Below are 12,829 nucleotides of genomic sequence, written 5' to 3' on the forward strand. Positions count from 1 at the left end.
AGTAATTCACCCTCAGATCGGATAAGTAAAACACCCAGAGTAAGTTTTCATTCCTTTGCTCTGATGGCACAGCATTTAATTCGCAAACTCCTGATGTTTCAGAAGTATTTTATAATTCAGTCTTGGGGTGGGGTGGGGTGGGATGAGGGGGAAGTGGAGTGAGGCTAAATGTGAGAGGACACCCTAGGCACCACGTTTGCTGGATTTGCAGGAGGGAGCAGGCCTTGGCTATTGTTATTCTGCTGTTACCCGTCTCCTTGTAGAAGAAAGGTACTTTCCCTTTGTGGTCCATAAAAAAGGGAGACATAGGCCACAGCTAGACCTCAGGTTTATCCTGGGATCATCCAGGGTTCGCCCCTGGCTGAGCACTGGATGCCCTGTGTGTCACCTAGAGGAACAGGTTTGACCCCTGGACAATCCAGGGATAAACCTTAGGTCTAGCTATGGCCATAGCCAGCTCAGTGGTTCCTGCTGAAAGGCCCAGAAGTGGCCCTTTGGGGGAAAGTAATCTATTTTATTACTAAGAGTTGCAGATAAGTAAAAATATTTGAGAGCAGTGGAACCTGCCTGTAGAGTGTCCTTTCTTCCCAAATAAATGTTTGATAACTACACAGCACACACCCACGTTATGTAGGGATGGAAGGGGAATGGCAAAGTAGATACAGGCAGAGCCCGCTCTCCTCTTCCATTGGTGCAGCATTACTATGGAAACACTCCTGAAATTTCCCAGGGTATTGGCTTTTCCACCCACCCACCCCTTTTTCTTTTTTGCAGCCTACAGCAGACGGTTTACTGACAGCTCAAAGAGGGAGAAAGGCACTGTGTGTATGTGTGGGTAAGCCAAGTAGATAAAAAGGCCACAGTATCATTGCACAAATGCAATAATAAACTATCAAAGGACAGGTAGACCAGCAACAGGTAAGATTCAAACTGGGCTGGTCTCCTGTATATAAATGTGCCTACATACACACTTCTGATTCCCCCATTTTTGCCTCGTAGGCTCAACAGCAGGCCGGACCCCTCTCTTGCACTACACTGACCTATAGCAATTTGAGGAAGGGTTGTTTTTTTTTTACATGCAACTGGTTGCATCTTCTGGATCATTCCTCTGACTGCATCCTGCATCCCCAAAAGTCCTCTTCTTCCTCCTCCTCCAGCCAGCATCCCACTGCGACACCTTGATTCCTATCCTGCGTAGCCATCATGTAGGAGATAATGGGACTTTCTTGAGGGATGGCCAGCTGCTCTCTCATGGTGGGGTTCCACTCTGGATACAGGAGCTGAAATGGAAAGTTAAGAGTTTACCAGAGAAAACTTGGCCTCCCTCCCTCATACTACTAGAATGGCCATCCAGTGAAACAGATGGGTAGGCAGCTGATCCAGGCCAGACAAAATAGTCTGTCTTCACGCACACCATGCATAACTACCGTATGGAATTCAGTGTCACAAGATGTGGCCGTGGTCACGGGCTCAGATGGCTTTAAAGGGGGATTAGACAAATTTGTGGGGGGGACGACGAAGCACAGCTGTTCATCAGTATGGCTCTACGGAGCCTTCCTCTTCAGAAGCAGTAGATGCCTCAGTAAAAGCTGATGGGAGGGGGCAGCACAGTACGGTTGGGGCTACAGCCTTCATGTCTCGCTTGTGGGCCTTCTGGAGGCATTTGATTGGAGAGTGGGCGAGACAGGATGAAGAACTAGGTGGGCCTTTGGTCTGACCCATCTTCTACAATGACAGAAGGGAACGGCAAACCAGCAACTCCCCATTGAACTCAGTCCCACAAGACACATAGAATCGTAGAATAGTAGAGTTGGAAGGGGCCTATAAAGCCATCGAGTCCAACCCCCTGCTCAATGCAGGAATCCACCCTAAAGCATCCCTGACAGAGGGTTGTCCAGCTGCCTCTTGAAGGCCTCTAGTGTGGGAGAGCCCGCAACCTCCCTAGGTCACTGGTTCTATTGTTGTACTGCTCTAACAGTCAGGAAGTTTTTCTTGATGTCCACAAGGAATTTGGCTTCCTGTAACTTGAGCCCGTTATTCCATGTCCTGCACTCTGCCAGCCTTCCCAAACTGGTGCCCTCCAGAGCAGTACAACTCCCATAATGCTGCAGCCATCATAGCTGGCTGGCTGGGGGCATTATGTGACTGGTAGACCAATGCCCCAGGAGGGCCTCAGGTTGGGGAAGGCTGATGGATAGTTTTCCACACGAAGAACCCCATCAAACAACCTCCTCACTCGTACCTCATTAGAGAAACCCAGATAATCAGGCTTTCCCAAGAAGTGTTGAGTTTTTGCAGTCACCAAGTAATGCATCTACAGAGGAATGTCGTCATCTATGAACACTGGACTCTGCAGCCATCACTCACAGGAAAAGTGCAACAGACACAGAGGAATGGGCTCTCTGAACCCACCCATAGATTCTATAACTGCTAGGCACCTCTCTGTCTCTCTTCAACCACTATGTGATGCACGTTGGGGGGGGGGGGGAGCCCAACTTCAAGTATAACCTAATGGGATCTGAGCTGGTGGTGACCGAACAAGAAAGAGATCGTGGGGTTGCGGTGGACAGCTCGATGAAAATGTCCACTCAGTATGCGGCCACTGTAAAGAAGGCAAACTCCATGTTAGGCTTGATAAGAAAAGGAATTAAGAATAAAACTGCCAGTATCCTACTGCCTTTATACACATCTATGGTGTGACCACACTAGAATACTGTGTACAGTTCTTGTTTAGCTTGGAAAAAAAGAAGGCTAAGGGGAGACATGATAGAGGTGTACAAAATTCGGCATGGTATGGAGAACGTGGATGGGGAGAAATTTTTCTCCCTCTCTCAAAATACTAGAACCCAGGGTCATCCCATGAAGCTGAAAAGAAGAGTACAGACAAGTGGCGCAGAAGTGCCGAAATGGCGTCAGGAAGGCTAAAGCTGTGAATGAGCTGAGATTAGCGAGGGATGCTAAAAGCAATAAAAAGGCTTTCTTCAGATACGTGAGTAGTAAAAGACAGAGGAAAGAAATGGTGGTTCAACTGCTTAATGAGGGTGGCAAATTGATAACAGACGACAAAGAAAAGGCTGAAGTGCTCAATTCCTACATTGCCTCGGTCTTCTCCCAAAAGCGGGTCTATGACCCCCCTGGAAAAAGTGAAGCAGAAGTTGAGGGGGCAGGATTGCAGTTTGAGATTGATAAACAAATGGTCAAAGAACACCTAATTTCCTTGAATGAGTTTAAATCTCCAGGGTCTGATGAACTGCATCCTAGAGTAATGAAGGAGCTAGCAGAAGAACTCTCAGAACCTTTGTCTATTATCTTTGCAAAATCATGGAAGACGGGGGAGGTCCAGGATCTCTTCTCGATCCTCCCAGAGTGCAGGACACGGAATAACGGGCTCAAGTTAAAGGAAGCCAGATTCCGACTGGACATCAGGAAAAACTTCCTGACTGTTAGAGCAGTGCGACAATGGAATCAGTTACCTAAGGAGGTTGTGGGCTCTCCCACACTAGAGGCATTCAAGAGGCAGCTGGACAACCTTTTGTCAGGGATGCTTTAGGGTAGATTCCTGCATTGAGCAGGGGGTTGGACTCAATGGCCTTGTAGGCCCCTTCCAACTCTGCTATTCTATGATTCTATGATTCTAAGTCTGTGTTAGAAGTTAGTTAGACTTACTGCCTCGAATACTGGAAGTTTTTCCTGATGTCCGGCCGGAATCTGGCTTCCAAGTTAGAGCCCGTTATTCCGTGTCCTGCACTCTGGGAAGATCGTGAAGTGATCCTAGCCCTCCTCTGTGTGACAACTTTTTAAGTATTTGAAGAGTGCTCTCATGTCTCCCCTCAATCTTCTCTTCTCCAGGCTAAACATGCCCAGTTCTTTCAGTCTCTCTTCATAGGGCTTTGTTTCAAGACCTCTGATCATCCCTGCTTGCCCTCCTCTGAACTTTGTTTTGAATTGGACAATTTTAATTTGCTGTTTTAATCTTTTTACTGTTTTATTCCTACATTCACTGCTCTGAAATCTATTTTAGATATGGAGCAGTATATACATATTGTAAATAAATAAATAAATATACATCCAGATATCCTCACTGATAGTTATTGCCCAAAACAAAGCAGAGTGAATGCAACTGGCACCTGCACAGCCAGGAGGATCCACATTCTTCAAATCTAGGGGCAGAAATCTTTTTTTTTTCTTTAGCCATCCTATGTGTTTAGACAAAAAAAAAAGGCTTACAACTCCCAGCATTCCCACAGGCAGACAGTCATGCTGGCTATGGGATTCTGGGAGTTGTAGGATCACATGCAAAAGGAAGCAGGGGAAACTTTTCACTTGTTGACTTCTCTCTAGTATTCCTCAGGCGGCTCTAACTGGATCCTGGTTGGCTCAAAGCCGCCTCACTCTCCATTTCCTGGCCTTGGCTATTCCATTGACAAACTGTTCCCGGCCTATTGGTCTCTCTCAGTATAAAGCTGCTCACATGAGTGGAAGGATGAATGAGACTGCTGTGCCTGGACGGCTCTTCCACTACCTCCAAAGAAGCTGGCCACTGGGCATCCTGAGAGAGAAAAAAGTTGTTGTCCTTGATTCTGTTCGGGTCACAAATACTTGGCGGAGCAGGCAGGGTTCCCCTCCCCAATTGAAGGCAGCATTAGCAAACACTATGTCCGCATCACAGCCTGTTTCCCATGCGCAAAGGGGCTTGCCTGGATGATTTTTCTCCACCTGCCCATTGCTTCATAAATCCAGCTTACCTGTGTATGACAGGGTCCGTTGAAGACAGAGAGCTCTTCACAGAATTCGTCTGTCCCCAGCACAGAGGATGGGCTCAGTGAACCTTCAGGACACGGTGCTTTTGTGAGGGGGGCAGCAGCCCCTTCATAGAATGGTTGGGGTTCCGACACACCCCATTTAGCCTTCTTTAGCCTTTAAATAGAAAGTGGGTTTTAGCAGTTGCAAAAACAGGAATGCTGGCATTTAAGGCTTTCTGCATGATTCCTCCCACCCCAACGTGATCGTTGCTTGGTTATTATTACTCAGCTGATGCATGAGATCCAAACATGTTTCCTCAAGGGAGGGCTTTTGGTTGCAGGGTAACATATTCTCAGTATTCAATCTGAAATGTTTTGTCCTTGGGGAAAATGCAGTTGCCACTCCCTGCTACTGTATCTGTTGCAGTAATGAATGCTACTCATACAAATGTCGCGGGAACTTTGCTTGCCTGGCTACTTAAAATCTGTATATTACCGCCCTTCAGCAGAGTATCCAAATTAATTTACAAAAACAAAATGGAATATATAGGCAAAAGATAATGATAAATAACAACATTTATTGGTCAGATGCCATGTAATAGCTGAAGATAAACAACACAATCCTTTCTTTTGTACCTGCACTGTTTTATGTATTTCTCTAAAGTTAAATTTTCAGAAACAAAGCGCTCCCCAACAGTACAATGCCACGTAAGTGCATCTAGACCAGCCTTCCTCAATCTGGGCCACTCCAGATATGCCAATAATGACTGGGGGATGATAGGGGCCGTAGTCCAACACATTCAGAGGACCTTTAACCACAACAGTGGTGAACTTCAGCGAGACTGCTACTGTCCCCGTAGCCACCTCCACCTCTTCCCAACAATTCCTACAGGAAGAGCTTGGCCTCATTCTCCAGGAAAAGACCTCAGGTAGCAAGGGATAGGGGGAGGCCTCTCTGTTCCTGAGTTCCTGGAGAGTTGCAGCCGATTAACATTGACAAGTCTGGGCCAGATGGACCAATGAGAGCTGTGTTCATATGACCCGCCTCCATTTAGCAAGCATTGAGCTTTTAAAAGCAGTTTAACTTTTCCATCCTGCCTGTTCCCTCTTTCTCAGCCCAAAGCTATTGCTGCGTTCTTAAGTATAATAGGATCTGTATTCCACAGAGTTAAAGCATTGTTTGCTGTGAGAGGTCTAACAGTGCCTGCAACAGGAATTAAGGAGAACAGAATGGGCCTTAACCACAACTCCAGCATGGCCTGGGGGTGAATTTCGATGGCAGCCATATCCGATATACAGATATGCGTATTCTGGGTAAGGTGCAGACTGCATTTCTTCAGGTACACAAGTAGCCAGTGCTGTGTGCCTCAAAAGTTTTTTGTAAGGAATGTTCATCATGTACTCTAAAGTAAGGCAGCCATATTAAATCAGGCAGTTTGGAATTGTTAGGTAGGGTGACCATATGAAAAAGAGGACCGGGCTCCTCTTGTATTGAAATGGGAATTTAAGTAGGAGTTATTTGTATGCATGCAGCACCTGGTGAAATTCCCTCTTCATCACAACAGTTAAAGCTGCAGGGACTCTGTCCTCTTGACCAGATACAAAAGAGGGCAGGGCTCCTGTAGCTTTAACTGTTGTGATAAAGAGGGAATTTCACCAGGTGCTGCATGCATACAAATAACTCCTACTGAAATTACTTTTTCAATACAACTGTTAAAGATACAGAAGCCCGGTCCTCCTTTCCATAGAGTCAGACTATTGTTGGGCCATCGCTCTGTCTGAAATTCCTGTACCTTTATTGAACTGGACATGTTAAATGTTAAATGGATGGTATTTGTTTTATTGTTGTGTTTTAATTGTATATTTATGGATCTGGTTTAGTTACAATTTAGTTTTTAACCTGTATTTTATTTTTATTTTTAGCTGCCCTGAGCCCCATTGCTGGCAGAAAAGTGGAATGATAAATAAATAAATATAAAGTGGCTTGGAATTGCACTTCTGTAACTGATCATAGAATCATAGAATAGTAGGGTTGGAAGGGTCCTCTAAGGCCATCGAGTCCAACCCCCTGCTCAATGCATGTATCAGAATTGCAACTATTTCTACATCTGTGGAATATGTTGTGAAGACAAAGGCAGTGTGGGTGGGGGCAGGGCGGGGGCAGCGGGAGAAGAGAGAGTAAAAGGGAGGAATCTGGCTACTCATCTACCAGAAATACCATTTCCAGTCCAGTCCTTTCGAGGCTGGTAACATTGCCAGGGCCTCTTGGTCTGTGCGGACTTTGAGCACCTTCAGTCGGGGCATTTTCTCCCATTATTTATCGCTTATTCCTGTTCTGGATTCTTTTTGGGATTTAAATGGGTTCTTTATACAGCATGAGTCAACAACTGCATGGTGACAGCGTTGTGTAAAGCTCGCAGGAAAACCAGTGACCAAACCATGATGATCGCATGAAAAAAACGCCCGACTGAAGATACCCTTTGAATGCAGAGTTCTCCACTTTTCTGCAGCCAAGACTTTAGCCAACTGCTTCAGTTCCGTAGTATACATATGAATCTTTTTTGTTAGCAAATGTTTGAGGTTATCTATACATGAGAACACAACAGCGAGCTGAGACCCTTTATTCAACAGGACTCTGCAAATGCAACCCCCTTCCATTTCCACCCCAAACCTCCTCACAAGCAGGCAGCCTGTGTCCTGAGTTTCCCATTCATTATGAAAAGTTGGTTTCCTACTCATCTATGCTGCTTTGCCTCTTCTTCAGCTCCTCCAGATGATATAGAACCGACAAGGCCCTGACACCATCAACCTTTTTCTGTTTTGGCCCCTTTTTCTTCCTTTGGCAGAGTTCCTTGGGTGATGGAAGTTTCTGCAGGGTTGAAATCGTCGGCCAAGGGAAGGAGCCTTTCTCAGCCCCAGCAGGTCTTTGTGCTACGCAGCCAGATGTCTGAAATGTAAAGAAAGCAAGAGTTTGGCATTGATTCGTAAACTGACATTACTTTTCATGACGATGATGACAACAGCAATGATGATAGTAAAGATGGATGAAGACAGAGGTATGTCTTCAGTTACAACCCGGGCTGGGCAGAGGGTTTTACAAACCATCCATTCCTGGAATGTTGTAGCACCTACAATTGGTTTCTCTAAAGTTTAATCAATTAAGAAGGTGCCCTTAGTCAGTCTGCACATTTGCAAAACAACAACAACAACAACAATTGTTTTTTATTAGAAGTACTTATCAAAATTGCAAGTGGCAAGAAGTTCCATCGTAAAAGAGGGATTCCTTTGTGTGATGAAAGGGGAGGGGAGCCTCTTCTAATGTGACATTTGCTGTGACACATCTGTGCATTGTCTTAAAAAACTAAAAAAGACATTATGCTTTTTTCATGAGAATTTTTTTCTGATATTAATTAATCAATGAGCAATCAACTAAAACTCAGATGGTTAATCAACTAAGATTTCAACCCTATTCTAAAAGCGTTCTATTTAAAATAAATATATAATACACTAGCTAGGCCTTCAGATGTGTGGGACTACAAATCCCAGTATTCTGCAAGTTGTAGTTCGCTACGTCCGGAGTGCATCAGTTTGTGGAAGGCTGGACTAGTTTAACATGTGAAATTATGTCTGCAATCCTTTACTTAGTAATTTGGGAGTAAGCCCCATCAAACTCAGTTGGATTTATTTCTGAGTAGACTTGCAATAGGAACTTGCAATAGTGAATCTCTCTTCTCCCAACCCCCAGGTACCTCACAGCTCCTCTGGTTCATAGAATCATAGAATAGTAGAGTTGGAAGGGGCCTATAAGGCCATCGAGTCCAACCCCCTGCTCAATGCAGGAATCCACCTTAAAGTATACCTGACAAATGGCTGACCAGCTGCCTCTTGAATGCCTCTAGGGTGGGAGAGCCCACAACCTCCCTAGGCCATAGGTTCCATTGTCATACTGCTCTAACAGTCAGGAAGTTTTTCCTGATGTCCAGCCGGAATCTGGCTTCCTGTAACTTGAGCCCGTTATTCCGTGTCCTGCACACTGGGAGGATCGAGAACACATCCTGGCCCTCCTCTGTGTGACAACCTGTCAAGGACTTGAAGAGTGCTCTCATGTCTCCCCTCAATCTTCTCTTCTCCAGGCTAAACATGCCCAGTTCTTTCCATCTCTCCTCATAGGGCTTTGTTTCCAGAGCCCTGATCGTCCTCATTACCCTCCTAATGACCTTTCCACTCACTCCACTTCAGAAGTTCTTTTGCCTCTTCTGGCTGTATCTTCAAGGAAGCGTTTCCCTCCTGGGTCAGTTAGAAGAAGGTTTCTGGATGCCTGACCCTTGTGTGAGGGCTTTCTCTAGGCTCTTTTTCACTGACCTGTTGCTTCCTTCACCTCTGTGCAGTCGGAGTATGTATTGTGAGCACATGTATCATTTGCAGAGAGCAGTAGTGGCTGCATGTTTAGGACACTGGTGGTTGTGGCCACGGCTTTGTTCCCTCATAGGAGACTCTAGTTGCCCCTTTCCTGAGGGAGAAAAACTGAGTTCGGGGGAGGGTTCTCCTTGCACCAATTCACCCATCAGTCCCCCTCAACCTAATGAGCTCAGCGCCACTCAGCCAAGAGCATCCCTAATTAGCAACCATCAGTGAGCTAAGTGTGGAGAAATCATAACACTTGAAAATGCACACCATGCTGCATGTCAGAAGATAATTAATCCAAAGGAGTAAAAGTGAGGAGAAAAAAACCAGATCAAATAATTTTTTCCAGCTCACAAAAATGTTTTTTATTTTATTTTAAAAGCAAGATTCACCTCCTTTCCCCCATGAGAATTCATTTATTTAAGGAGGGGGAGGAGTGTCAATTCAATAAAGCTTTCTGTTTCAGTAGATTATCATCTTATTGTCCATATATACTTATCCACAGCTGGTGGAGGACAGAAAACAAAGAAGAGAAGGAACCCTCCCTGGCACTGAAAATGGGCTTAGTTCCCAGGAGTGTTGACTGTTAGACTCCTGACTTGTCTTCCCAGAAATAGATTTAAGTGCAAAAGGCTGCTGGGGGTGTCCCACTGTTCACTGGAATGTCAGGGGGGAAAGCAACATAAACCTGGGCTGCCAAATTTGGACTAGAATTGCAAAGCAACCCATCTGTTAAAAAAGAGAGTGTTAAATACTGCTGTCACACACACCCAAAACATGAGAAAATGCCGTACATATTGGTTTGTGTCGTTCCTGTAACGGGAGCAGCCAGGAAAACTGTTCATAAGGTGAACAGAAGAGGATTAAGATTTGGGAGTTATCGGTGTAACACCTTCTTAAGCCATATTCAACCAACAGGTGGTGAGAAGGAGGGAAATGGTGCTATCTAAGGTGGGAAGGGTGACATCACTGTCATTTTGGCTGGGTGGGCGCCCAGCTGAAGCAAAGCCAGGATGCTGGGGCGGGCGGGCAGCTTCGGAATGGTGCACCCGGAAGCCGCCCTCTCAGAGCCACTGTGGGAGAGCGGCTTCCAGGTGCAGCGTTCGGCGCCCCCTTACCTGGGCACTCTAGGCGGGCGCCTGAGTGGCCTCTATGGTAGCGCCGGCCCTGATGGTGGCCAACCAGCTGCCTGTGAGGAACCCACAAACAGGGCCTGGACGCAAGAGCACCACCCTGCTCGTTGTTCCCCAACAACTGACATGGAGAGGCATATGGCATATTAACGGAGAGAATACACGGGCGATCATGACAAGTACGTAGCCATTGATGGCGTTATCCTCCATGTGCACTAGAGACAAGGCTTTTAGGGTACTGGGAGCGGAATCCCTTGCCACTGCACTTTGGGATGGGGGCAGCAGTACATCTGAATGTTAAAAGGAAAGTTCTCTTCCCAAGCCCAGACCTTGCAATGCTCACCCAATAAAATTGGAAGCAAAAGAGATTATGAGGGACCAGAGGAAGCTGCCTTATATCCAGCCCATCTAGTCCAGTATTGTCTCCTCGTTTGATGAGCAGCAACGCTCCAGGGTCTCCGGCAGAGAGAGAAAAGGGGGGAGGGGTTTCCCAGCTCTTCTGCCGGATCAGGGTTTTGCCTGGAGATGCCGGCCAGGGATGGAACCTGAGAATTCCTGCAGGCACTCTGCCTTCGAGCTTATGCCCCTCCCCTAAATGGCTGCCATGAGTGTAGGGCCAGGAACGTTGGACCCTTGTTTGCAAAGGCCATTGCACAGCTCCCCTTCTTTTCAGCGGGGCTTGTGCAGGAGAACTTCCCTGGGGGTGTTGTGCCTCCTCATGGGAGGAGGTGGCCATTTCGATTCCTATGTTAACTTGTGGGAGGAGGATGCCATTTGGGTTCTGCCTCACCCTCACCCCAACTTTTAAGCAAATTAAACTTATTTAGCAGAGCAATCCTATACTCAGGTTATACTGGCTGAGGGAGCCGTGCATTTTGGTAAAAGCCCCACTTTGCCAGCGGAACATGAAGTATGCAGCAGGTGGAGCACTATGCCAGTGTACCTGCGCCACCCACAGAAATACACCAATGGAAGGGATGAAATGAAATAGGGTTGTCAGCAGAACAGGGGAAGAGCAGACTTATGCCATGTCCTGCACTATGCAGTGAAGCCCTTGGAGGCCCCCTTTGTTGCAGTTGCTCTTGGGTGCTTGGCAAAGAGGTAGGTCTTGAACCCATGTCCCAAACCAGACTGTATGTGATCTCAGCAGGCATCCTGCCCAGGGAGTTCTGAAGGTGCTGTGTTGCATAGGCTACCCTTCTTTACCTTTGTGCTCCATAATGGAGGGTGAGCAGCATAAGGGGATTCAACCCCGTGCCCGTAGGGAAGCCACTGGGTACAGGGACTGGCAGTAGCATTATTACTTCAGGCTGCCCCACTGGGGCTGGTGAACTGGGGGCACTGCGGTGTCATTTTGTGTGATGCTAGGGTGTCTGCTGAAGAAGGTGTGTCCTCACTCCTCATCATCATGAGTTTACTGGCTTCCTCCGTATGGCAGCATGTGGTTGTCGATACTGGCATAGCCCCTGGCAGTTTTCCCAGGGGTGCTGGGGGCGTGTCTACCCTTTTTACACCATTTTCTGAGTTCTGTGCTTGCTTCCCCCCTTCCTTCCTCGGCTGATAGGATCTCGTCCCTGGGTGAAGAACCTTGATCTAACAATTGTACCCGGGCAGGATCTGCACTATTGCTTTATAACAGTATTGAAGCACACTGACAACTGTTGGGGCCAGGACACATTCCACATACCATTTTCAAACCGCTTTCAAAGTGTTATGTCCTGCTTGGTGTAGATCTGGCCCTGGTCTGCTGCTACATTTTCAGTGTAACTGAGATATAGGATTACTTGGCTTGAAGCTAGTGAAACCTCGTGTGTCTGAGATTCTCCATGTAAAAGAATTATCTTACCCTGTAAAGTGAGGCTTTGGGTGCATTCTCCCTCCCAGAAAGCGATCAGGTTCCAGAGAGCAAATGAGGTTTGCAAAGAAACACACAGGCAGAGCTAAGCTTACTAATCGGGACAAACTCTATTTGCATTTTCCTATTTTTACATAGGGTATTAGTTCCACAGGAGAAAAGCAAATAATTTCAAATAAAGCATCCTGCCATCCATAAAAAACCTACCAGCAGGGGTGGTGCTTCATGGTATTCTTCCATCCAGTGGAAGCTGAAAGATAAATGTGCCGCTAAGTACTGCTGGCTTCTACTTCAAACTTCCTTATTTATTAAGTTCGTATCTAGAGGGAGGGGGTTGCTTTTAGCAGCCATGGGCACTCAGCAAGCACAGGGATGTGCACAAGCAAAATATACACACTCCAATTTTCATTAAAGAAAAGCTGAATTCTGTGACGGGTCTAAATTAGATGCACCTGCATACGTTTGCTTATTTTCATCTACACCAAGCAGGATATTCTACTCTGAAAGTGGTATATAAAAGGCAGGAGCCACACCAAACAGGATATAGCAGTATGAAAGCGGTATATGGCATGTGTCAGTGGGCCACAACAGTGGTCAGTGCGCTTCAATACCGCTATTATTATTATTATTATTATTATTATTATTATTAATTGCATTTTTATACCGCCCAATAGCTGAAGCTCCCTGGGCGGTTC

The 12,829-nt window shown here is 46.3% G+C and overlaps 1 protein-coding gene across 2 annotated transcripts in view; it reads right to left on the reverse strand.

Annotated features, from left to right (window-relative positions):
- Positions 1-703: 703 nt before the first annotated feature.
- Positions 704-12,829, reverse strand: part of INCA1 (inhibitor of CDK, cyclin A1 interacting protein 1) — a 222,711-nt gene continuing 210,585 nt past the window's right edge. For both annotated transcript variants that reach the window (XM_063137542.1, XM_063137541.1), the window contains exons 3-6: positions 12,342-12,384; positions 7,478-7,689; positions 4,746-4,917; positions 704-1,280 (exon numbers count right to left, since the gene is read on the reverse strand). In XM_063137542.1, the coding sequence (XP_062993612.1) occupies positions 1,101-1,280; positions 4,746-4,917; positions 7,478-7,689; positions 12,342-12,384 (607 nt within the window). In that variant the 3' untranslated portion in view covers positions 704-1,100. The remainder of the gene's footprint in view (positions 1,281-4,745; positions 4,918-7,477; positions 7,690-12,341; positions 12,385-12,829) is intronic.

This window comes from Elgaria multicarinata, chromosome 11, assembly GCF_023053635.1.
Source record: "Elgaria multicarinata webbii isolate HBS135686 ecotype San Diego chromosome 11, rElgMul1.1.pri, whole genome shotgun sequence".
Classification (NCBI taxonomy): domain Eukaryota; kingdom Metazoa; phylum Chordata; class Lepidosauria; order Squamata; family Anguidae; genus Elgaria; species Elgaria multicarinata.